Source organism: Alligator mississippiensis, chromosome 4 (assembly GCF_030867095.1).
Source record: "Alligator mississippiensis isolate rAllMis1 chromosome 4, rAllMis1, whole genome shotgun sequence".
Taxonomy (NCBI): Eukaryota; Metazoa; Chordata; order Crocodylia; family Alligatoridae; genus Alligator; species Alligator mississippiensis.
The window spans coordinates 248,601,944-248,628,728 of NC_081827.1; the positions used below are offsets into that span (position 1 = coordinate 248,601,944).

Sequence of the window (26,785 nt, forward strand, 5' to 3'; positions counted from 1 at the left end):
TGACCTATCTCCTCCTCTGCTTTCTGCCCTATCTGCTGCATGCCACACACAGGCTGCACATGCCACTTGTGGCAATTGTGCCACAGGCTGGCCACCTCTGCACGATATCCTTCCGACCCTAAGATTTCTGCTGCTCCAACCCCTCTGATTAGATGAGCTACAAAGCATAAAAGGTGTTTTCTCCTCTCCATTAGGCCAGACCATGGTGGATAACATGATATCTGCAAAGTCAGGACACAGACTGGACTCAGGGCACAGACATCCTGGTCTGGGCACAGTTGCTATCAACTGCTTCTTGCTCTGGTTTCTCAAATGCCATTTTGCTTACAACCACTGAAGAGAAACAATTTAGGGCTGCCCATAAGACTTTGTTTCCAGTTGCCAAGCATAAGCTGGTTCTTTTTCCCTGACAGGTTCACAAACCTAGCTCAGATTTGTCCAGCTAGGCTTGTATTTGGCATTTTCGGATAGTCTTGTGATCTCCAAAACAATCTTTGCTGCGAAGGGCAAGATATTCTGGTAGATGCACAGCTCTCTTTCCTGTGCTGTGCAAATACAGGCACTTCCCAGATGCAGAAACCATACTTTTGCATACACTGGGCTGCTACTGAAAGGTATTTCCTTCTCCGGCTCTTTGGTATTACCAACCCCAGCATCCACACGGCTAAGCCCCCTCAATCCTCCAGAACCAGCATGTGGACAACCCCCAACTCTTCTCCTCTCCAACAGACCGGACTTCTGCTTTTGCAGAGTGGAGGAGGGAGCTGCCAGCCCCCACATTATCGTGTGACCATTTAAAGTTTGAAATAAATGTAAATACAGGCCTGTCTGCCGCTTTGGAGCATGGCCTCTATCTCCCTGGGGCAGGGAGGAATTATTTCATCTCCCTCCAACCCTGTCACTTAGCCCTAACCCTGTCTCCTGGCCTTTGTCCTCATCCCCCAGCTTGCATTTTTTGGAAAACAGGAGGGCAAGACGCTGCAGTGGTAGAAACAAAGGAGCTTTCCTTCCCTCCGTGCTCTTGTCGCAGACCTCATCTCCCACCCAACCCCTCAGGGCCCTAAATCTCTCACCCTTTCCTTCAGATTCCCATTTCCTTGGCCCATTTCAGTCCTGTTTCCCCTTTCTGTCCCTGCCCCTCATGCTTCCCTGCAACCCTCTCTGTTCCCCTCTTTCTGTGGTCCTTGGCATGATGTCTGAGCCCCAACCCCATTTTTTGCAGTATCTCTTCTCTCAGCCAGGTGCTGATTTTGCTTAAAAGCTCATGACCTTAGAACAAAATGAAGCAGGAAGCTAAATGGGGGAAAGCAGGAAAAAGGGTATATTTACTTAGAAATATAGCTGAGTTAGTTAGAGTATGGTGTTAACAACATAGAGGTTGCAGGTTCAATCCCAGGATGGGCTAGATGATTGCTTGAAGTCCAATCCAGCCTTATTTCTCTATGAAATGAGCACTGCCCTTGGCTAAAATGTAACACCATTGCAAATAAACTTGCATGCAGCTTAGGCAGAGCCACCACTTCCCCCACAGACATTTTATGATGGCTCAGCACCCTTCTTTTTTATTTGTGAGGCATAGCTCCCATTCACCTTGAAAGCAAACACATGACTACTCCTGAGGAATTAAACTAACATCCCATGAAATAATATTCATATCTACAGAGAAATAAGGATAGGAACCATGTAGTGAAGCAGATAGCTGTTTAGAAAGAGGCTTTCAGGCTAAGTCATCCTGCCTTTGACTCATTTGTATTGCCAAAGAAGAAGCACAGGGTGCTACCGGGCTTTGGTTTGCAAGATGAATGCAAATTAATTTTCTCTATTTGGGCCCTTCATAGAGAGACTGATACCCTAGCGATCCTTCATGGAGGGATAGGGAAGCCCCTGAAGAAAAACCTGGAGAAATACAAGCTCATTAGGGTTTAAAATCTTATTCCCACAGGTGGGTTACCAGTTGGATCCAGAGCTGGTTTGCTCCTGCCTTTCATTGGGGGCAGAGTGGACCTGTGTGGCAGTGTTGATTGAGCAGCAGAGCAGATGCAGTGTGTAAAACTACTGCTGTACCATACCTCCTTTACTGCAGAGAATTCAGGGGTATATTCATATGAAAAGGACCAAGTAAATCCTATCCTACAAACAAGCTGGTAACCAAAGAGATTCCCAGGTTACTGGTTCTCAGTCAGTTCATTACTACTTGCCAGTGCAGGGAGACCCCAGGTCCCCCCATGCACCAACGAGTTGTCAGAGCAGTGCTCGCAGGTCCAGCCAGGCTGATAATCAACCGATTGTCACCTGGAGCATGGGACCCTGCCAGGGACTCCAATCAGCTGTGGTGTGGTCTGGGCTGACAATCAGCCGATTGTCAAGGCCTGGACAAACACAATCGATTGTTGGCCCCAACCCTGGACAGGACTGGGGTCTGTCTGGAGACGACAATGAAATGTGTTAGGTCTTGCTGGGATAGCCCTGTGGGACTCTCAGCCCTGCCAACAATCAGCTGATTGTCAAAACCCCTGCGCTCGGCAGCTCTGGCTGTGCTCTGGGAGGGGGATCAGAGGCTCCCAGTTGGGGCAGGGGTGGGGAAGCCAAAGGGTTCCCACCACTGGGGACATTAAACTTTGCTGGGAGCCTTGTCCCTGACATCTGGCAGCCGAAAAAGAGCTGTTTAAGGTCCGCGGTGGGGACGCTGTGCCTCAGCACCCTGAAGAGCTCCCTGGGCACTGGGACAGAGGGTGCAGGGCACAGGTAGCTGGGAGCTCCCTGCTCTCCTTGAGCACCCCAGGAAATCCCAAGTGGGAGTGCAGACGAGGCTCCCAGCTCCATGCACACTTTTTCAAGGTCTGGGTACAAAGTCCCACACTGCCCCGAGCCCAACCCCGCTGTTCAAGGAGGAAGTGGCTACCACACCCTAGCTCTTTATGCTCAGCTGACCACTGGGATCTATCATTGGTCAGCTCCAATATGCCACGTTTAATTAAAGGCATGACACAAACAAGCCACAAAGGTTTTACACATTATTTGCGGAATATCTTTGTGGCTTGTTTACTATATCATCACACCATATACTTACTTTAACGTGTGGTTTGGTTTCTATTCACAGTGCAATTCACACCTTAATCCAGTCTTAAACATTGTGTGCTATGGCTCCAAGTCATACCACACACCTGGAAGTACGTGGTTTTTATCACCAAGACAAGTTCCCACCTCCGCTTTGTTCTTAAAGGAGTGACTGGGCTACATCATTTGTTGAGTCACAGGTCATTTCAGTGATCAAATGTCTGAGTTTGACAACCATTCAGTTTATCACTCTGCTTATTCATCTGGTTTATATTCTCAAACCCTTACAAGGGCAAACATTTTCCTCCATCACATCACACTGTCACTGTTGCTCAGAAGTATATATAACTTTACACAAGGTTTCTGTTACTGCCTCCTTTCAGCGTTTGATCCAATCGGAGCAGGTAATTTGCTGTGTTTGTTGCAAAAGCAAACAACTATACTCCTGTAGATTTTGGGGACACATATGGATACGTGGTAGTCATTCAGCAGTCTAAAAAAATGGCACCTGATTTTGTGACCTGAAAGATAACCAAAAAGGTATATTGTACCATGCAAGCAACTTCAGAATACATAACAGATAGAATATTTTCCCTTGTTACCTGTTTTGATTTCATCATTTCACTTATGATTAACTGCTGCAGCTGAGTGATTGGCAAGGATTGCTGCTAACCCTCTTTGGATTCTCGAGGCACTTTGGTTCCTTACAGGGGTCTGCTGCGTGTGGAGGTGGGCTCCCTTTATTCCAACAAGGTGGTCAGAGTTGTTCGATGTCTACACCGCGATTTGTATTATTCATGCCCACTGGGAGATATCCAAGACAAATCCACCAGCCGCAGCTCACTTCTGAATGGCCAATGTGGTGAAGCTGATTGTACTGAAGTGAAGCAATTATATGGCAAAACTCAGAGGTCCCAATGATCAGAACAAAGCCATTTGTATTCAGAAGTTCTCTACTTCGAAAAAAACAAGAACGTTTGTCCTAATGACCCATAGGGTTATTGCTTTCCTTATGTTGGTTTCTTTATATTGGTTCTTACAGTTAGGAGAAAAATGCTCTCCCCGCCTCCTGCAGCAATAGCGATTATGCTACGATCAGGCAAAGGCTCTGATTCACTGTTGTTTACAGCAGGGGTGACCAACCTGTGACATGTGAACCATAAGCAACACAGACAGCCAGCGCTGCCAGGTCTTCAATACGAAACGATCATATTGAAAGCTCAAATTATCGTCGTTTATGAAAACCTATTGTACACTGAAAAAAGTAGGTAAGTAAGGATGCAAATAAGTCTTTTTTTAAGTAACATCATGTTGCCTTATATTGTTATCATCACATCCTGTGCTACTCTACTTGACACTGCCCGCTATGACATTTTGTTTAACTCTTTCTCCGACTGGTTAAACTACATTTATTACTATGATTATTCTTTTCTCTATTTTGCGGTTCATGTCTGTGTATTGTAAACCTTCTACACTTTATTTTACCACTTACTGTATTAGGGACATGCTTGGAATTTACAAATGAGGCAAGCACGAAACCCCTTTGACTTTCTATTGATTTAAGACCATACATAGCATTTAAAATAAAGCTCTTAGTATTATTACACAAGATTTAATTATGTGATTGTTATGCAGTTACTTTATATTGCTCGCTATAAGTCTCCAGTTAAAGATAAATGGCAAATATTACTCAACCTCACTTTAGCCCCTGTCAAATTTCAATTCAACACAAGTGAGAACTGGCGAGATCACATGATCACGTAAGCTAGCTCAGCTGATTGTTGGTGGAGTGACTTACGTTTTTGTGCGTCCCCCCCAAATGTAATGACAAAAAAATAATCATACATTTTGAACACTTTTAGGATTACCTATTGTATAAGGGTTGAAATGATTGTACAAATATGATAATTATTGTACACCTGGCAATGCTGTAGGCAGCCTCTGTGTGGCACGTGGCAGATTGGGGCAGGCAGAAGAGAGGCAGATGGGGAGGAAGCAACCAGCAAAGCAGCAAGTTAGGCAGGCAGCAAAGGGAAGGAAGCAGAATGCAGAGCAAAACAGGTGGAGCCCAGGGCTGCGAGCAGAAAGCAGAACAGCAGACTGAATCAGAAAGGGACTGGAATGGCATTTAGGGTTGATCTGGCACACCTGCCAAAAAAGGTTGGCCCCCACAATTTAAAGCATGACAGATGCCCGAGTTCCCACACCTGCAGGGGATGCTGAAGATGTGAGATTCTACAGGAGGCACCGATTTCAGGTCTTCAGCCTCTCCTTGCCAACGAACTGATTGCTAGCAGATCGGCTTAAGGCATGATTTCAGATCTGGTATCAGGACCAAATCCTCAAATTCGGGGATGGACGTAGTATTTGATGATCAAATGCAACACGCAAACTTGTGGGGAGTTTGGTTCCATTGGAATCATTTCTGCTGGTTTCCTTTAATACTGTAAGCAAAGCCTGGTGTGGTGCAGATAGACATTATTAGCTAAGCAGACCTGCTTTCTGATAAAAACCCCATGGATGCAGAAACCTGGAAATATCAAACACTGCCTGGATATGCTGACCTCTTCCATTGTGTCATCAAATGCCACCTGCTAAAACCAGGTGTTTATATAAATGTTGCAAAATATTTCTGCTTATACAGTGGCAGGTGGATCTTGTTAACGCCAGACTTGTTTATTTGAGCAAGGTTCCCTGAGGAGGAACTAGAGACCAGGACTCAAATGCCCTGCAGACTAAAACCTTAGAACAAAGTAAGCATGGCAGGAAGCTCAGACTGAGGTTTAGTCTAGACAAAGGTGTGTCGTGGATGCTAAGCGTACGTTTGCGTGCTGTATTGAAAGTGAGGGCTGGGACTCTTCCTGCCCACACACTGCTATCAGGAAACGTGCACATTTAGAAAAGCTGTGTGGGAGGAAATGGGAAACTAAATGCATTTATTAACAGGATGGCAAATGTGTCATCTTCACTTCTCCTGGACGCTCCCAAATTACCTGCATATTTGCACCACAGAGCGCCTGATCCGCCATCTGTGTGAAAAGAGGGTGCTCTCAGCTCGGTTCCTTGTGGATCAGTCTCTACGTGACGACAGCCATTGCGTTTGGTGCTCAGAGGGATACCTACAAGCATGTCATTTCTCAGAAAAGGGGGGAAAAAATAAAAGGTGTTATGGAGAACAAATGACCTGGCATTTCTGGGATGTCCCTGGACCATTCATGCCACCCAGTTCAGCCTGTTCTAAAACCAAACATTTTATGTAATCTCTCCTACAAGGTCCACTCTGTTGCCACTGAAAACTTCACCTTTCTTTCCCTTTCCCTAACCTGCTAACCTCAGCAGCATCCAACTTTTCTCTTCTCCTCCCCAGTATCCAGTCTCTTGGCAAGTTATGACCCTTGCAACTCTTGCACATCATTAAGGTCCACACTACACGTCCCCACTACAATTCACCACTCAGACTTGTGTATGTGCTGTTCAGATAAGTGCGACTACTGTCTTCTATCCAGCCTTCCCACTCCACGCCGTCCTCCAGTCTCATCCCATCTCCATCTCGAACACTTTTGCAGTGGTTCGTCATACTATATCAGATCCAACCGCCTCACGCTCGCTTAAAACGTACATTTTAATTTTATTATGTTTCAGTGGCACTTTTTCTTCCTAGCTCCCTCCCCTGACACTCAGGAGACCTCTCCCACCCTTCTCTCCTAATATTTCCTAGTCTTTTCCACCTGCTTTTGGTTTGATCAATTTGGCTGGAACATCCTTTCATTTTTTTTTTCCAGTCAACCAAGCAACTCTTTCACTCCATCATAACCTTCATTCCAGAATAGTCATTCTTCGTATCCGTATTCGCATACCCTCCCCACTTTAATCTGTTTACCTGTAACCTCAACGGAGCAAAGATGTTTTACTCTGAAAAGAACTGCAAAAACTTAATCCCTTCTATAACTGTTAACAACTTTCCCCTAGGGCACAGCAGAGACGCACTACCAGGGAAACAACTTAGGCTTCCATCGATTGAATCCTGCTTATTCTACACGCAGATAACGTCACTCCTGTAAACGCAGCAGTAAGCCAGTACTGTTTACACACACATGATCCATGACCTACAGAAAAGAGGACCTGTATCTGTGGAGATACCATATGCTATAGTAGAGAATACAAGGGTTAGCATTCACTTGCATCTGTTTTGCAAAAACAGCCCAACAAAATCATGTGTACAAGAACAAGAAAATCTCCAAAAATATTAAACTTTAAATTACTAAAGCACATCTTTATTTTGCAATTAAACAATTAAGATCCACAAGGAAACTATATGTATTTTTCCAAGTTTGTACCTAGACAACTATTTGTCAATTGAAATTAAATATATCCACAAAATATGCATAACAGCATTTATTTCACATAAGAGAATGAAATTGTTCTTAAGACTAAAACAAGACTTGTTAAATGTTAATTAGCATATTTATCCAGGGAGCTGCTGGTATTCTGTAGGACGTTAGTGTACTGTATCCATGGCAAGAACTTTCATTTTACTAAAATGAGGACAAATACATAAGGCCCTTTAAAGCATACAGTAGCTGCAGTGACAGAAGCTGAAGTTCTTTTCACATTGTCCAGTGTTGACCAAATTCAAGTTTGTCATTTCAGTTGACCACCCTGGCTACTCGGCCTAGACGTTGTGTTTTCTGAATGGATTTCTTTGATGAACAGTCATACAAATTCAAGGAGGCAAGTGTCTACTTATGGGGAAAAAAGCATTTTTTTAACATTAATAGGAATATGTATAATAGAACTAGGCTGAATAAATAATAAAGTAGCTAATCAACGGAGAGGATCTACTTTACACTGTCAGTCATGTCAGTATGAAACCCAGTTGAAATCAGACAAATGTAAAGCTGCAGCCAAAAATGCAAACTCATTACTGTGACTAACAAATAAATATTGCCACCTATATGACTGTGAATATGATCCAGACAAGATTTTTTTTCCCTTTGTATTTACACATAGAGTATAGCACCTGTTACAGAAAAACACACAAAAACAGCCTTGCCAAATTTGCTAGTTGAAACTAGATCACAGGTCAGTGAACTACCTGAACTGAAGTTAAAACTACTCTGTAGAAAATAAAACCTATTTTTCCTTATTTATTAAAATGATGTTACGTTTTGTTACTGTGGAGCCCTAATGTACTGGGATAATTGCACTGGGCAGTTTGTAGTCTAGTCTTTGTGAATATATTCTAATTAATAAAGAGAACAACAGCTTAATGTAAACTGTTTTAACCCCTGCATTCATGTTTCAGGCCTCTGGCCTATGAGTAAAAGGGTTATAACTTAAAAAAAAAAAATTACTGTTGTGCATAATCTACTTATCTGTAGTTATCAAAACTCAAAATAAGTTAAGTACAAAAAAGAATACTGATTTCCAGGTAATTACCTAACGTTAAAATTATGCTAAGCAGAAACATTTACAGTAAACGTAGCTCATTTGCAGCTAGCTGAGAGAGAACAGAGATGAATTTAAGGGTACCCTGTAATTTGTGTCTGCACCTTTTTAGTATCAAGCCTAAAATTATTTTGATAAAAAAAATTCAAAGGCTAGAACTGTCATAACCTGTTATCTGAAAGTCCCTCAGAGACGAATGAAAATATATCAGAAACGGAACATAATGCATTCATATCAGGGTATGATCCAAATCAACTCTGCTGAAATCAATTTAGCATCTCTCCCCAAATCCATAACAATTTATTTTGTTCAATTATTCAGTCAGTAGTAAGCTTCAGATAAAGTGCTACTATTCAAAATTCAAGAAACCTAGGGAAAAAAACAGCCTTAGAAAAGTAAAAACTTGCTAAATATGAAGTAATGCAACCAACAGAAGTTGTCAGCCAAAGTTTGTAAAGCAAAAAATGAGTGCCGAGGTTTATTCACAGACTGAGGGATTTTGAAGCTGTTTTCTTCCAATTATCTGGTTCATAAAGTAACCAGTACATTTGATTTCCAGCTGATCAAGGTTCAACATATCCATGTGCATTTTTTTTTCTTAAAAGAACAATTCCTCTCAACTTGGATTACAATGGATGGAAGATATTCACATGCAAAGGGGCAGGCTGTAGCCATGCACCGATTCACCCCTCCTCTGAAGAAGCCTGCTGACTTGTGGTGGTGCCAGTAACTTGCAGAGAGGTGATTTTCAGCTGTTGTTACCAACTCTGAAGGCTGCTAATCCAACCATTTCAGCTTCAGCACACTACTATGGTATGACAACATACTATTGGAAAAAGTAGGTTTGTTAAAGGCAAACAAGTCCCCTTTCCCTCCCAGCACTTTCCCCAACACCATTAATAGACTTATCTTTACAGTTTCAACAGATAAAGTGGGATTCACCATTACATAATGGATACGGTAACTTAGCTTTAGCGTTTGACCCTCATATTGCTCCATCACGTGTGGCAATGGTAAAAGAACAAACCAACCCATACCACATACAAGAGCTATTCCCATCATAAAACACATGCCATATTTACTTTAAAGGAAAGCTGGCTATTAAAATCAATGATATAAGCCTTCTTTCTGCTTGTAAAACCTTGTACTATACATCTCTTTTTTAGTCTATAACGGTGCACATCTACCTGCCTTCTACTAAGATTAGTCAAACAGCTGTTCTGAGAGAGTGTAATGTATAGCAGAGCAGGGACATGGACTCCTGGAACGTGAGAGATTGGAAACAGACTCCAGGGGTTAAATTTCCTGTCACTTGTACAAAGTTTGGGGAAATCGAATAGGAAATTGGGACAAGAATCCTCCACTCACTCTCCCCCCAAAACCTGGGCCGTGGGTCACCTGCACAGCAGCTCTGCAGGCACTACTACAGCACACGGACTGGATATCACGTTCCTTACTTGGAGATTTGTGGATGGTGGTTCCGTACAGTTTGCTGACTTACTGACCAGTCTTGCTATTTCCCTGAACCATTGAACATCCTCCACCTGCCCTCACCCCAACACACACTATAGTGGCGTGGAAATACCACACAATTCAGCTCCTCTATGTGCCAAGAGCTGCAGCATCTCCACGCACCCATTTTCACTTCCTGTTGCCCTGTGCAGTGGAACTGCGGAGTTCAGCTGCTTTTTGGTCCTTCCCTGGAAACCGCAAAGTTTCTGCTGATTCCCCGTGAGAAGGTGTCAGCTACGTGGTTCCACAATAGACATCTCCCCTTGCCTCTAACTGCTTTTTAACCCTTGTAATGATGCAGGATGGCTGTGCGATTAAGATGCTACCCTAAAGAAGTGCTTCCCTAAAGAAGCAGGAAGAACATCAACTAAAATCATTTCAAAATCTAATTCATTAGATGAAACCTGGAGGAAACATCAACTGATATTAAATGTAATGAGATGAATAATCACAGCTTTTGTTCTTAGTGACTGAGATAGCATATTTTGGAATAAACAGGAGAGAAGCACTATGCTTTATTGCTTAACAATAAATGCCAAACAACTCCAATTTCAATGTCACCAAATCTTGGGAAAATTCATTAAATTAGCTTATCTGAAATCATACTTTTCAAAGAAAATGGCTGACATCTGATGCGGGTGCTACCTGATCGTTACTTCATATTTAACAAAACCAAAGAACTGGGAAAAAAATCATGCCTCCAACCCAAACACTCAAAAAAACCAAAACAAGACAAAACCCCACCTCTAGAGCCCCAAATTTATCCATTAAAAACCTTCAAAGCTACTTGAAATAATAGATGGCAGTTGCAGTTTTCAATCATAAAGCCAAAAGGAAAACAAAAATGCCTGTTCATTATACATTGGCACAAAACCATCATAATATTGCTCTTATTTACAATGAAAACCGCTTGACCTTTAAAAAACTGCATTTGTATCATGGAAGTTTTACAAACTTAACTTTTTTTGTTTCATTTTCTTCCCACCCACCTAATTTTTTCTTCTAAACAAATGGTATGAAAATAATTATCCATAAAATCCAACAGTCATGACATTAACCACATATAGGTTGTTATGTCTGTAAGATACATTCATGTTTTATACAGCATGAAACACACAAAAAACCTAAAAAATATCTCTTTCTTTTCCTTTTGAGGATAATGATACAGATCTTCATAACCCAAGGTAAAATATTTAGCAGTTCTGACTTTCTTTTATGACCATAGAAAAATACTTCAAGGCCATTTATACCACAACTGGTAGGAACATCATTCTGTTGTACTAATGCTGCATGGTGTTAAAAAGATCTTGATGTTTTTTCACTATTTTCCATCAAACTCTAAATTTCCCTGGAAGCATGTAGGGTGGTAACTAAGACTTCACTGATGTTTGTTTTTCAGCTGGTGGCCATACCAGCTCACTTAACATACAGCTAGGATTTGTTTCCCCCACTACACCTAGTTAGTATATTAAATCAACTGAAGTTAATTCAGACAAAGAAATCTGTTTCTTTTGCCTCCATCCAGAACCAACACAATAATAAAAAATAGCCAATAAATATATTCCATGTATAATTGTGGTATAAATGGGTCGTGTTAACTCAAACCGCTTTGGCAACCTCACAGAGTGTTTAAACATGCCACACACCAACACTATCCAATGTTGCGATTAACTCTCTATCCTGCTTTCCCTCAATAAAGGTATATAAAAAGGGCAATTCCATTACTGTCATTTACGTATTTACTATGAAGATAGTTCATTTTAATATAATGGATGTATATTTTTTAATTTAAATGTTTAGATATTAAGTGCTTAACTTAATTTAGTCCTCCACCTAACCAACGTTACGTCTCAAGATATTGTCACAAGGAAGATCAAATCTTAAACTTTCACTACAGGGTAACACGTCTGCTGCAAATTAAAACTGAAATTCAAGCCAGATAGCGCTACTATTTTTCTTTCTAAAATCAAATGGTAAAACATTTATTTTGCCTGGCCATCAAAATGGAAACAGCTGCTGCTGGGCTTGGTATCCAAAGGTGCTTTCCCATGTATTCTTGGGCATCTAGGTATGGCAAAACATCTTGTGCTCTTTCGTGTTTTGTTAAATATAGTCAGTGAAAGAGAGAACTTCTTTTTTAAATATTTTCACAGAAAGCACCTTTAAAACATCATTTCTACTTTTCTAGTTGTCAAAATAGAAGCCCATGACAAAACTATTTTTGATCTCTGAACTGACACTAGATACAGTTTTTGAACTGTATGGTTCTCAGTGCCTTCCTAGATGCTGGGCATCCAGGCCCTCACAGGTGTTTTCCAAGTATGGCAGACATAAGGTGTTTGTACCTGAAAGCTTGCAAAGAAGAATTTTCCCCAAGTATTTGCATTGGTCTAATTAAAGATATCAGATTTACTCAAAGAACCTCATCTACCTACATCCTTAGACCAACACAGCTACAACCAACACCCCTGCAGACATAAGGTGGCACACCTCTTATAGGCTGGAGATTACAAACTGAACCGGGATGGTTTTTGGTAGCCCATTCTGACTAATTAATTTTCAGTTTCAACGTGGGTATAATTTCCCACCCATTTCTTCAGGAACCATGGCCACATTGTCAGTTTTCCGGCAGCAGCACTCAGTTTACACTCAAATTTCATCAAATAAGATTTATCTGTTCGCTGAGGGACAATATAGACACAAATCTCAAATCTAGAAATATAAGTAGTAGAATTTCTTTGTAAACAGGGGCAATAGCCCATCTAATATTATGTTCTCTTTTATTTCTAAAAATATTTAAAACTCTATATCTCTTTATTTGGCATTGTGGCTCTTGATGGTCACAAATTCAGAAACGAAAGCTTCAATTTACCTGAATTCATTTTCACTGTTTTTTTAAAATCCTGGGTATGGACATACAAGTAATTTACAACAGTATAAAAAGGGGCAAGGGCTTTGCCATGTGTTAGCTGCCCTGTGTTGTGCCCATGGCATGCTCTTACCCTGCAGGAACTGCAAGTTAAATCACAGTAGGTAGTGTGTGTACATGCATGTGCCATTATTCGACTTGAGTGTGTGTACACACGTGCCATGACTGGACTTGAGTGTGTGCGGGTGTGTATGTGCCATGACTTGAGAGAAAAAGAGAGAATGTGTGTGCATGCATGCGCACAAGCTGACAGGAGCATGCATGTGCCATGACTCCAGTTGAGTGTGCACACATGAGTTTGCTTGTGTATGCCATGACCTGAGTGTGTACGTGCCATGACTTGACTACCACACAGTATGTGGTAAGAGTATACATACATACATACATACATGCATTTACCATAGAGCAGCTGATATTCAGTAAAGCCCAGTCCCTTCTGACCTGCAATAAATTGGTTGTATATTCATATCCTTCACAACTGTGGTCTTTTCTAGCTGTCCAAGGAACACAGTGTATTATATAGAAGAATTTTACAATATTTAATCTTCTTCAGCTTAAGAAAAGAATTCATCTTTTAATTCTAGGCAATATATATAGGTTATTAACAAAACTGATCAGATAATAATTTTCTGGAAACCAATAAAATAACTTAAAACTTTTAAATACACGGCACGTAATATTAGGTTTTTACAGGGCAGTGTAGAAAGTGACTGAATCTCTTCTTCCTGTATATCAAGATGGACACCTTGCTTACCACTTGGCTTCTTCCATACTTGAAAAAAGTATTAAAAGGGACAAAATATACACATCTTTAGAATGAGCTCAGATACTGTATCAGACAGAGACATAAGTCTTTTGTTACACACATGCTAATGACTTAAATAAGAAACAAGACATACAAACTGGAACAATTTAATTTTCCACAAGGATAACAGAAAATGACTGGGGTTACTAAGGAATTAAAGTTTTGGGAAACGTGACAGTCTTGTCTTACTCAAAAAAAAAAAAAAAAAAAAAAAAAGCAGTCCAGTACGAACATGGCTTGAAATCAACTGATGATGACTTAGAAAAATAGTTAGTTAACAGGGATGGAAAGGAATTAATCACATTTGACTGTAAGTTTAAGCTTAAGTATCAGTGCTGTAAAAAAAGGTATATTCTAATCAAATGAGATAGCTTCTCTCAATGGGAGGGTAAGAGAGAGGATCAAATTCTAACAACCTACTGGCATTTCATGTTAAGCTGCTAATAAAAGTTACCAGTTGAAAGGAATGTGTCAGATTTTCCACAAAATTACACAGCAGCAAACAATGCTTGTTCATTAAGTAGGCAGAGGTGCTTTTGCTACCTGTAGTAGCATGCAGGTACCTGTAAAAGGAAAGAGGGAATGGTATTTCTGTGACCCCTTGCAGTAACATACTCCAAGCACCAAGGGCCATTTTAAAACGTGAACCCATGACGAAAAAATATGAAAGGATGATACTACCCCCAAAGGGTTATACGAGTGCCTTCTTCATTAGACGTACATTGTAAGTCTCAAGGCACTTAAGGGGTTAAGACATAATGCATGCACTAGTTCCCACGATGTAATGTTAACTCAAGTGAATCCGAATACACCAGTGTTGGGCACTAAGTCGTGTCATTAACTCAAAGCAATATCGTTTATATTTCACAAGATGCTGGTAAGTGGGCATTATGCAGCTACTGCTGGGTTAACACAGATGCCAACTTTCCTTCAATAACTAGCTGGTCTCAAAACAGGATGGAGGGCAAAGTGCTGCATCAGTAGGCAGTGTGTTTCTAATATTGGCAATATTGCTAATGTTTTTTAAAAAAACAAAAACGGAGAATCTGTACATGGCAAATCACCTAGCACTGGAAGAGACCATAGCTTAGTGTATTTTTTTGTTGTTTTTTTTGTTCTTTAAAGATGTAGGTGTATAACAGAGTGAAATAATTCCAAGCCTTGTTTGTAGCAATTGAATCAGAAGGGGGAGTATATGGCACTACAATGAAATATCGGAAGTTACCCTGAACACACTTAGTTCTTTCAGTTTACAGTTTGTTTGTTCGGAGCAAAGCATGAAAATAAAGTCTTCAAACACATGAAAGTTATAGAGTTTTAGAGACTGATTTTTGTTTCAACATAAAGTGCAACAGTGCTGAAGTCTTCGAAGTCCTTTGTCAATTCTTTGCTGTTCTCCAATACCATTTCCTGCAAGCAGTGTTATGGCACGATGAAGGCTGCCAAGTTTATTAGAGGACAGGATTCTTCAATCTGTATCCCAGCCCTTTTGCTCTTTATTTATGCAGCAATGTCTTTAGGGGTTTAACAATTCCTTCTTCATACACCTTCAAAATAGCTTCACAAACAAATCTGTATTGACTCTGAAAAGAAGGTGGACTAAGTTAATGGAAAATGAACAGAACTGAACACTATAAACTGGACATAGGAGAGGTCTCTAAGGCACCAATCATCCTCACAAGGCAGACTGGTGACCTCTGCACCTCACCGAAAAGCAGGGGGCTTGGCACTTGTATCTCTATTGAGGAGCATGCTTAGAGAACACAGAACAAGAGTTTACACTGAGGTCTTATTACGAAGCAAAAACTGGAACATTTTAATGAAAATAAGTAATATATATATATATTTACTCACATGCGCACACACGACTGCACCACTCCCAAAACTTGTATAATTAAGTAATCCTTCATCCAATGCAGCAGTTTGACTAGTCTTAAATGTTCCCCCTTTTAACAGCCTAAGAGTTATTCTTCCAAAGTATCTTAGTGTTGTACCAATCCCCCCAACCCCAGCAATTCTGAAGTATTACCTTCTCCTATTTGTCATAGCTCTAGAATAAGAAAGCAGAGCTTTATGCCAGAAAAGCCTGGCTTCAAATGCTTCACAATAAAGCATTCAGATTCAGCTTTAGCAGCTCCTGAGATGCAAGTCACTAAAATCATGTCTTAACTGAATGAAAAAAGTAAAACAATAATCAGACTGAACCACTAAGTAAGGCCATTATCTGGAGATGTAACAAGGTGGCCGGGTGCCCGGGGCAGCTGCCACACAAAGGACAGTGGTGACTTCCAGTTGCCACCTCATCGATGATGTGATCATGCAGCTGTGGTGTCGGACTCTTTTTCTGTACCCCTCTCCCACAAGTCAGCACCTGAGGCATTGGCCCCAGTCACCCCACCCTAGCTGCACCACTGCCATAATCTTGCAAAGCGCCAAGGCTAATACTAATGCTGTTTAATACTATAAACCACAGGAAAGCCAGTATTTATAGCTTTCAAATTGCTTAAAATATATTTATTTCACCCAGCCACTTGATTTAGCAATGTAACTGTTTTTTGTCATCTCACTGGATGTGCACTGATATAATTAGATTTATAAGTGTTTGTATAAATTAGCCTGCTCTTAGTGTTGTTTGAAGACTCCCCTAGAAGACTTACTCTTCTTAGCGTCCCCTTGATTTACACACACACACACACACGAGGTGGAAGAATGGCACAGTGCCATCTTGTGTGCAGCGCATGTAGCTTGCAGGATGTGCAAAGGCAGGAGAAAGACTACAGACTCATGAGGACACGCTATTTATAGGAATCTTCTATTAAAACATATCATTTCATTCTATCCATGGCACTTTTGATGAAATAGTTAAATGGATTCATATTACTGCAACCACAGATTCCTTGCTTCTCTGAGAATTTAATACAGATTTAAAAAATAATAATACTGAAACAGAAAAAAGAATCAGAACACAATGGGAAAATAATCAGTAAAGAAAGAACTAACCCATGGAGACTTAGCCACCTTCTTTTCTACATATGCAGTGGATATACACAAATCCAGCTAAAAACGTTTCACACAATAGGACATATTTCATCCCACATAGGGAGTAAATGAATCATCAAGAGACTTTTAGATGGATCAGTAATTATCAACCTTGCATGCTACATCATGAAATAAACAGGAGCACTAATTATGAAGGAATTTCTGGTTCACTTAAATACAGATTTGGATGCACAGGAGAGACTTTTGCTACCTAAATTAACAGGCAAAATGCTATAAGAAGCAAGTGCACGTGGTTCCCAGATTGCTTTAAGGTGAAAAATTAAGGTGGGAATTTGTTTTGGAGCAGCTATGTTTCAGAAAGGAAAGGACCTTCAAACAAGTCAACCGAGTTTCCAAACTGACATTTTTGTTTGAAGCTCAAAGGGGCATCTACCAAAACAGATAATTAAAATTAAGGGGAACTATAAAAGGAACAGAGATTTAACACTGAAAACAATCCAATTATTTTTTTAAACATCTGGGAAGAAATAGTATAGTAAACAGTTCACCTTACACTATATGTAGGGCATCTATACTCTGTAACATCCTCTATCGCTGTTCATCTAACATCTTTCAGAGGAAGGTAGGGGAACGTGAAATTGTTTAGTAAAAGAAAAGCACTGGAAAGCATTAAGGGACTTATGCTATAGATATTGCTGGCCATGTAAGAGAAGTTTATTTGACAAATGTGTGTTCAGAAGCATTAAACTCTCCTCAGATTTCCCTGGAAGAACAGCAACAAGGATGTGAACCATCCTACAGTTACTGTAATAAAGCTGGAACTAAATTGTTATCCTGGAAGAGATGTAAAATTGCATTTAACATTTTTAATTAAAACATTATCCTCTGTGAATAAAACGTGTACAACTGTTCATTGGCAACATGTCAAAAACATCTAAGTGACAGAAATGCCTAGGACCAACTGATAATATGTCAAACTAATAGTGGGTATGAGCAGACAAGACATTTCTGTTGAGCTAAAGGGAGAGGAAACTATGCATTTCAAAGCGATCCACGCCACTGTTTCCACACATCTCTTCTACCCTACAAAACAGAAGCTCATCTGTGTAATTTAACAGCTGCTTCATTCAGGGTTAAATTGCTCTGGTTTAGCTTCCACTTACAATGGACAGAAGAAACAGATACTATACAGCAGCTGAGATGCAGGAAGTTCCACCCACTCCTTTTAACCTCAGTGCAATTGTTTCATCTGTCCATACCTTCAGGCTTGTAAAGCACTAGGGGTTTCATAAATTTTGCCTTATGTTCTTTAAGAGTTAACAGGATCAGATCTCAGATGGAAGTAACATCTGACTTTGATACTGATGTAAGTTACTATGCTGATTTTAAACCTATTCTCAACCCACTCCCCATAGAATAATGGAGTTAAAATTCAGACCACAAGTAATTTAGGGAAAAATATAGAAATATTGTCATTTTCTTAAAACTAAGCATTACAAAAACCCAGGAAAAATACAGAGACTTACAGTTAGACTTAAATCCAAATATGTTAAGATATGGAAGTACACAGTGAGAGCACCCAAACTCTTTCTAACAGATGCTGTGATGTGATGCTTAGCACTACCATAGGGTTATGATTAAAGCGTTTTAATTTTGATGGTCCCAGAATAGAATAAAATTATTTTTGAAGTACCACAACTTCACATTAAAGATGACCCCCTCCCAATAAACAGGTCCTACACATAGAAAATTATACATGTTATCATTTTCCATGTACAGAATACAATTATTTAAACGCTGCCTCAAATCTATCCCCAGCCACCACTGCAGTGGGGAAAGCAGCAGCGGGCAAGGCGGGGGCAAGCAGTGATGGGGGGCAGGCAATATGACTGAACCCCCCCAGCACCTGCCCCCCAGAGCCACTTGCCCTACCCATGCCTACCTCCCCAGCCACTTGCCCCACCAGGCCCCCACCCTAGGTGGTGGGTCTGGCTCCAGCTCCAGTCAAGCCAGGAAGCAGTGGCAACGGCAGTGGCAGCTCCAGCCCTGGCCCCAGAGCCAAAGCAGCTCCCCTGCTGCTGCAGGGTCTGTCCCGAGTTTCCCACTGAGGCTGCACTGCATGGTCTCCCTGGGGTCAGGGCTGGAGTCAAACCTGCAGCAGATACCTGCCCCAGACCACATCCAATCTAAGGTGAGGTGTCTTTTCCTTATCTTGGATTTGAGTAAATATGCTATTACCTTTTTCCTACAATTTCTCCTTTACTGAATCAAATCAGTATAAGGTTGAGTTAATGTTGTCCTTTGCAATGTCAGAGCAGCATAAGGTAACTGGATCCTACCACCCACATCCCCATTTTTCCTGCACCTCTCTATATTCCCTGCAGATGCACTCCAATTCCTCCTGTCCACCTCCCTTCTCCCATGTCTGGCATTCCCCTTCAGAGAAATACCAAGAATTACACTCTGTCAACATGGCTTACATCTTACTGTTCTAGATTAGTGGTGCTCAACCTATGGCCCATGGGCCCAAGCTGGTGGGCAGTGTCACTTCATGGAAGGATGTGCTAAGCAGGACCAGGCTGGTGTGCAGCTTACAGCTCAAACTGACCCCATGCTGGATCCAGTCTGCAGACTGGCCTTGTGCTGTTCATCTGGTCAGCAGGGCTGAATAAGTTGAGCAGCACTGGTCGAGAGGGCACCAAGGCTGTATCCACTCTACGGCCATGGATAGACATAACTTTCAACCACTTTAAAAGGGGAGGAGAAGTTGCCACTTCGGGAGCACGTGCCAACTACTTTGACATAACTGTTGCATCTTATAACAACATGAATGTATAAGACCCGAACAGGCACAACAGTTACGGTGCAACAACTTACACCGGTATCATCTGATACCAGTGTAATTGTTAGGGTGATCTATGCCCTAAGTTAAAGTGCCCTCTTTCAAAACTGTAGGTATCCCCTCTTGTTTCCTGTGAGGATGAAACAATTATGCAATGGGATATGAAACTACTATTTTAACTGTAGCAAACATAATATACTTACAGGGGTTTGGATCATCATGGCCCTTTGATCTCTCATTGTTCTCACAATATCTAATGGATAAACAGGCTGATTGCACTCAATTAGACACATAGCTGTTTCCATCGTGATAAGAACCCCTGTCCGTCCAATCCCAGCACTGTAAAAGGAAAAGATGTCAGTAAGTTTTTCACCTTAAACTTTTTAGAAAGACATTATCCTCCTGAAAATGCAAAAAGCTGAATTTTAATATACATCTTAAATTCCTAAGTAAACCCAAGGTGGACATCTATGATTATGTTAAATTGCGGGCTTCTGATGACAGCCGACTATACTAGAAGATGAGAGACAAGTGATTTTATGCATGTTACTGTAACAATTCAGCCCTGTCTGGATATAAAAGTAACACACAGGGGAGACTTTTCAAAGCACTGAACAAGATCTTTGCCATAAAACCTACCAGTGACATTAATGGACAATTGCACCTTATATTATTGTTACCGTACAGTTTGCTGTTCTAATACTTGGGTAACAATAAAGCAATAACATCATCTTACCTACAACATACATATTTTTACACTACTACTTTAGGTTTCCATTGTTACAAGTTCTACATGTCTTTGCTCTTAAACTATGAAATCAGATGGCTTTCAGAGCAACTGTAACTTATTTAAAACCTATTTACATTTGAAATTTTGACTGACTACATGAAAGCTGTTCATTGCACCATGTTGTAAAATACATGTATTCAATGGGTGCCCGAGTACTAGGAAATATATTGAAATGCAGCTGGTTATGCAGATTGACTTCTCTAAAAAACAACCAATTGAGAAGCTTCATTATGACCCCTTTTCAGATCATGTTTACAGTAAAAACAAGTCTGTCTAATGGAGCTGACCTACTAGGCAAGAGAAAGGCATTTTACCAAAATATCTAGAGACCTAGTGTTGAAGGGTATTATGGTCACAGTAAGCTAGTGGAAACTTACTGTTCATCCAAACTTTTCAGCAGCCTTGGAAGATGGCAGACATCAGTGTGCTGAGCCCCAAACCCATGACAATTACTGTAACAACTCTGGATGAAAGTTGCATTTGAGGTTGATGACAGATGTTCATTTAAAGGTGCAATGGGATCTGATCCCTGATCCCAATAATATGTCTCCTACCATGCTTCACGTGAATAGCAAGACATGCAACTGTGGGACAGGGGTTAGGATCCCAATCATACCCTGCTTGCCAGTCCAGGGGAAGCCTGAGATCACGATCCCAGGCTCCCCCTACACTGGCAAGCCTGGAAGCTGAGTACTCAACAATCAACTGGACTGGGACCACACCAGGGCTGAGACTGGTCCTGGTGTCGTCCCAAGCCAGGAGATGATCGGCTGATGGTCAGTCAGCAGGGACAACACTACAGCTAGTTGGAGCCCCAGTGCAGTCTTGCCTCCACGGACAATCAGCTGATTGTTGCTGCAGGGCAAGGATAAAATGGGATCTAAGTTAGGCATCTTCTCCAACAGCAGAGGGAGCCCTGGGGTAATAAGATCCTGTTACCTCATTTACACAGTACTATACGGGAAAGAAGTTGCATTAGGCTATTTACTTGACAAAATATAGTGTTATATCTGGCTAAAAGTTTCTGTTAAATTCTGTATGATGGATAAAGGTTGCCCCAAGAGGCTGGCTTGTGGCATTGTGCCTGGTTTCTTCCCAACGCATCAGTAATGACTATGTGTGAGTAGACAAGCTGTGTGGTATCAAGTTCCTCTAAGTATAAAAGATGGCCCTGGCCTTCTGAGTACCTGTGTGAAGAGGCCTTACAGCATGTGAGAGTTATTTAGAAGCAGGCTCAGGAAAACGGAAAGGACCCAGTTTTGGGCCACCTTCACGAGTGTGGTTAAAAAACAGCCCACCCAAAAACTCCAGGTTTCAAAGGAGTAGACTTCCCAGAGCTCCACTTGCTGGTCAGGCAAGCGTGGTCCGTTCACCATAAATGGCAATCCTGCCCGGCACAGAACTTTCCATCAACCTGTCATGACCAAAAATTTCAGTTTCTGAAAGAAGGCAGTCTTCAAGTTTTTGAGTTTTTTTGAAGAAGGGGTTTTCAGTTTATTGGGCCCCATTTCTTCATCCCTAGCACACTGTTCCAACTCAGAAGTGTCAGACAGATGTGTAGGATAACAATTATTTAGAAGAACAGTAAATAAAAAGCACTTACTCTGGTTCAAAAGTAATTTGGAGTATCCAGCTAATGTAAACTTTGAAAGCTCTAGGAATGTGTCTACATAAAACAGCTAGTAGCAACCCATAGTAATAAAACTGTTAAATGATTCTATGAAATATAGGGTTTAAAGTGACAACATGATTGGAGGTCTCATTCAAAATGGCCTTTATCTTAAAAAATAAAAGCAAACTGGTTTACTTTGTGAGTATATATACAATTTATTACAGTTAGGAAATCTCAAAAAGAATCCAAAACTGGCAAAAAGCATTTTGCTTTTCAGCATGGTAAACCTGCTTTAAATTCAGATATTTCATATAACAGTGCTTTTCAAACCATGTTTCCTGGATCCCTGCGGCTCCATGATCAGGGCTTCACAAAGAGCCTGAGGGTTAACGTGGAGCAGGCAGGGAGGCGGTGCACTGCCACTATTGGGGGGGGGGGGGGGGGGGGGGGGTCGCCAGGCTCCCTGTCAGCTCCCAGGACTGGGTAAGGGGCTCCATGGCAGAAGAAGTGATATGAAAGAGTTGCATGAGTTTAGGAAGTTTGAAAACTACTGTCATAAGAAAATATGCACACTGTCCCTTTTTTAAAGATGGGAAACATGTTTTTCATTTACCACTATGTTCTAGAATCTGTATTTCTAAATGTCAGTATAATTACCTCAACTGATTAACATTTCAGAATATTTCTATCTAAGGTAAGGTGACTTAAATAAATTATACACTTGATGAATATACATTACAAAGAATCTACGTTACCATAAAAAGTTTTTACTTTGATTTTTACTTTAATTTACCTTTATAATTTTAACATGTTCCTTTAATTCTGTCCAGAAGATGGCATCAAAGGTTACCATATCATTTAGTGATTTGCACAGAATTTTATTACTAGGAACAAATGTAATAAACAACTGCATGAAAAGCTGCTCAATGAAGAGAGACTAACTCTTCTCTTAATGTGAAAAATTTATCTGCATTACGTTCCAACTATCAAAATAAAAAGAAACCATGAGAGATTTAGATTGAATCTACTTTTCACTATAACTAATTTTTAGGAAACTAGAAAAAAAATCTATTCCATCCTAAAAGACAGAATGATTAAGTCCTTATAATTAAAGTTAACACTTTTTCCACAGCTGAATGCTTTTGAGTAATAAAGTAAAAGGAGCTTTATCTACTGGGAAATCATTAATTTTAAAGAGCATAAATATTGATAGTTTCTCCCTATATAGTTCTCTCTCAAGAGCAATAAGTGTTCAGCTGTACAGATTTTAAAATGATTATTAACCCCTTCCGGTTCTGCTAGCAACACAATCTATTGCCAGAGGCAAGCTACTTAGAGAGAGACTAACTTAAAATCTAGTCAGTTTAAAAATATACACAACTAAAACTATTTCATATTCTATTATGTTTGCAAAATCCACTTGCCATTTTTGGGGGATTCCTTTTGCAAAGAAAAGAAGATCAATTCTAATACAGCTCTGAATTTTCCCTCAAATGGGAAAATGAGGAGAGAGTATACTTCCACGTTCTACCTAAGTGCTCTGCCAAAATGAGGCAGAATTTGAGTACATTATACATGTATTAAAAACGTGTGTGCGTACAGCATATTGTTTTTAACTTTGCATCTGTAGAGTTTGGCTCCCTCTGGTGAGGCTTGAATATACCCATGGGCTCTGCTAGGCTCCTCAGACGGGGCTCCTTTTTGATTGAGCAAGTAGTGGCTATCTTGCAGCTGCCACTTACCTGGGTCATCAAAATGAGGCATTACAAATAGCAAATTGTTCAGCTCTGCAGTCTCAGCTCTCATCCTTTCCGTGAGGCATGAAATAGTTATCACTACTGACATTTAAATTATCACTGGACAGCTGAATGGTATCACTCTGAAGTGAATAAGACAGCTCACAAATCTCAGAGCTATTTCTTCCACGGTCTAAGGTCTGCAGACTCACGTAGGCTTTATCTATACTGCCGAGCTTGTGACCACATTGGAGAAAAAAGTTCCACTTACTTGCTCCTGTTTCACACCGAAGCCTGACAGCAGCTATCAGACAAGAGAACGGGCTCTGGGAGGTCTCGAGTGTGTGTCCCAGTGCAACTCTTATTTGCTTCTGCCAGCCCTGCCAACTTCTTTCAATAGTCTTAAGTCTTACTGTAACATTTAATGATAAAAACTAACTTGACTGTCTCCTTTTACCCTTCCTTAGTTTCCCTTTCTACAAAATGGGCACATCTTAGCTCACAAATAAGAATGCTACCTGTACACCATGATGATGAAAGCCCAAATCCTGTTCACAGCCCAATTCTCAATGAAGTCAAGGGGATGTGAATGCTCATTTGAAGTCAAAATTGGATTTCAAGTATTAGTCTCTTCAATTTATGTTAAGTACCCTCAAGAGTCTACTTATGGAGATCTTAAATGTAATTGAGAAAATGCTAACAGCCATTAAAAGCATTTAATAAGAGCAGCAATGAAACTATTTCAGCTTTACATATGATACTAAATTAAAGTTATTTTCATTTATAACAAAAGAATCAACTGTTACAGAAAGTGCGTGAACCTTAAGTGTACACTAAAATATTCAGTATTTTAGAGATTTCAGTGAAAATGTGCCTTTCACATGATCATATGCGCTAGACATATGGATGTAAGATTTCTCCAGCTCTTTTTGATCCCTGCAGCACCCTTACCCAGTGAATACAGCAATTTCCTAAAGGGGAAGTAGTTTGCTCCCCCCACCTCATTGGTAACAACATACAATGTTATCCAGAAATATTATCATGCAATTGTTTAAATGATTTTTTTCTTTAGAAATCTGTCCTTGTGTTTGATGCTAACACTAGATAGCCTCTGGAAAATTATCAGCAACAGTCGAATTCAAATTTTGTACCCTCATCTTTCTTTCCTTTAGCGAGAACATATATAAAATTTGGAACTATGACTTTGGAAACAGTGGACACTACAAACAAAATACAACACAGAGAACACCCAGTGAGAAGAGGATTTTAGTTAGGATATTTAAGAAAGCCAGAAAAAAAATGAATACCTGCAATGAACAACAACAGGCTCTTCTCTGCCAGCCCTTTTTTTCCGTACTAGACACACAAAATCCAGAAAGTCACTGGAATCATCAGGAACCCCATGATCTGGCCATGCTGTGTACTGAATCTGGGTGAGCTGACGACTTTCGTTTTTCTAACAGAGACACAAAATTCATAAAAATATAGTTGACAATAAAAACAAATGATAATCAGCTGTGTATCTAGTATAAATTCTCATTTAAGCATCTCAAGATGCTTCATAAACATTAGTTATTGCTCATACCATATTTTACAATCCCTTCTTTTCCTAAAGCCTCTTCACATCTTAAAATGGTTATAGATGCATCTAGAAAGGTGTTGCTCAAATTTTGGACCTGCAGGTCAGAAGACCAACACGGAGCTAGTCTGTGTGTACTGCTCCTGCCCAGCCCTGGCACTGTGCTCTGCACTGCGCCCACACACGAAGGTAATGGCCTGCGAGCCAGGGGTTCAACACCTCTGATCTAGAATTTAAAAAACAAACAAACACCTTTCTGCTCTTCATTGTAATGCAGCAAAGCACCTTCCTGCTGCTCACTGTAATGCAGCAATATAGAGAAACAGGTTCCAAAGCAGTGATTCTTAACCAGGATGCCACCAGATGCGAGGCAAATAGGTGCAGGCACAGGCTTGTCCCTGCCTGTCTAATCCCCCACCCCCACTGCCCAGGTCCTCTGCAAGGAGAGCAGCACTGTAACATATACATTAGTTTTGAAATTGGGTGCCACTCAGTTCACAAAAGTTGAGGAGTGCCTCAAGTCCCAAAAGATTTAAGAACCACTGTCACAGAACATGACTTGTCTGCGTGAACACAGAAGTACAACATTTTTTAGTTCATTTGTAACGAGGTGTGTAAAACGTTAATGCAACATTTACATTTGCATGCTGGCGTCTGCGGGCAGGTCCCTGCTCGCCAGCCCCCTACGCCCCCGCTGCCAACACTGCCGCCAGGGTCTGTGGGCGGTCCTCGCTTGCCGCTTCCTGCTGACACCGACATCTGTAGGCGGTCCCCGCTCGCTGCCATGGTGCCCCCCCAGTCTTGGGAGGCACCAGGTGTTCATGTCAACAAGTATCCCAGATACAGGGACTCTGATCACTAAGGACAGAGTGGAAATTGTGAAGTCTTTGTGGACAACCAGAATTACCATGGAGTAATTTCTCCACGTGATTGGCAAAGCAAATTCCATAATCAGTGACTAGCAAACAGCCGTCTCGGCAGGAGGTAGGAGAGTTGTGCCACTTGGAAGAGACTTCAAGACTGTTCTGTCTAACAAAAGACTACATCACCTTTACCACTACACTTTTTGGGAAAAAATGTTCAGGAACTAACACACATTTAATCTTGTGATTTCCCTTAATAGATACAGTACAATACAGTAGTGTAGATACAAGCTCTGTCTACCAAACTGGACATCTATATCAAGGAGTAATGGGAGATGAATATGTAAACCAAGCTTCAGGTATATGATCTACAAAACTAAGTAGGGGAATATGCGAAAACTCCATGCGCCCTTGTGGCATGCACTCTGATGTGTGGTGGGCCTTTAATCTCCTACTACTAGGATACAGATAAAGATCCACTCAGAGAATCTCTAAATAGAAAGATGGCAGACTTGTGAAGATGGAAAGTTTTTCAATGCAGTAGACCTGGGAGTCTGCTATGATGGTGTATCACCTATGTGGGTGAAAGGGGAGATGGTCAGGAGACTGGGG

The 26,785-nt window shown here is 40.8% G+C and overlaps 1 protein-coding gene across 2 annotated transcripts in view; it reads right to left on the reverse strand.

Annotated features, from left to right (window-relative positions):
- Nucleotides 1-7,303: 7,303 nt before the first annotated feature.
- Nucleotides 7,304-26,785, reverse strand: part of PTPN4 (protein tyrosine phosphatase non-receptor type 4) — a 206,324-nt gene continuing 186,842 nt past the window's right edge. For both annotated transcript variants that reach the window (XM_059727499.1, XM_059727500.1), the window contains exons 25-27: nucleotides 25,039-25,187; nucleotides 19,797-19,932; nucleotides 7,304-15,334 (exon numbers count right to left, since the gene is read on the reverse strand). In XM_059727499.1, the coding sequence (XP_059583482.1) occupies nucleotides 15,248-15,334; nucleotides 19,797-19,932; nucleotides 25,039-25,187 (372 nt within the window). In that variant the 3' untranslated portion in view covers nucleotides 7,304-15,247. The remainder of the gene's footprint in view (nucleotides 15,335-19,796; nucleotides 19,933-25,038; nucleotides 25,188-26,785) is intronic.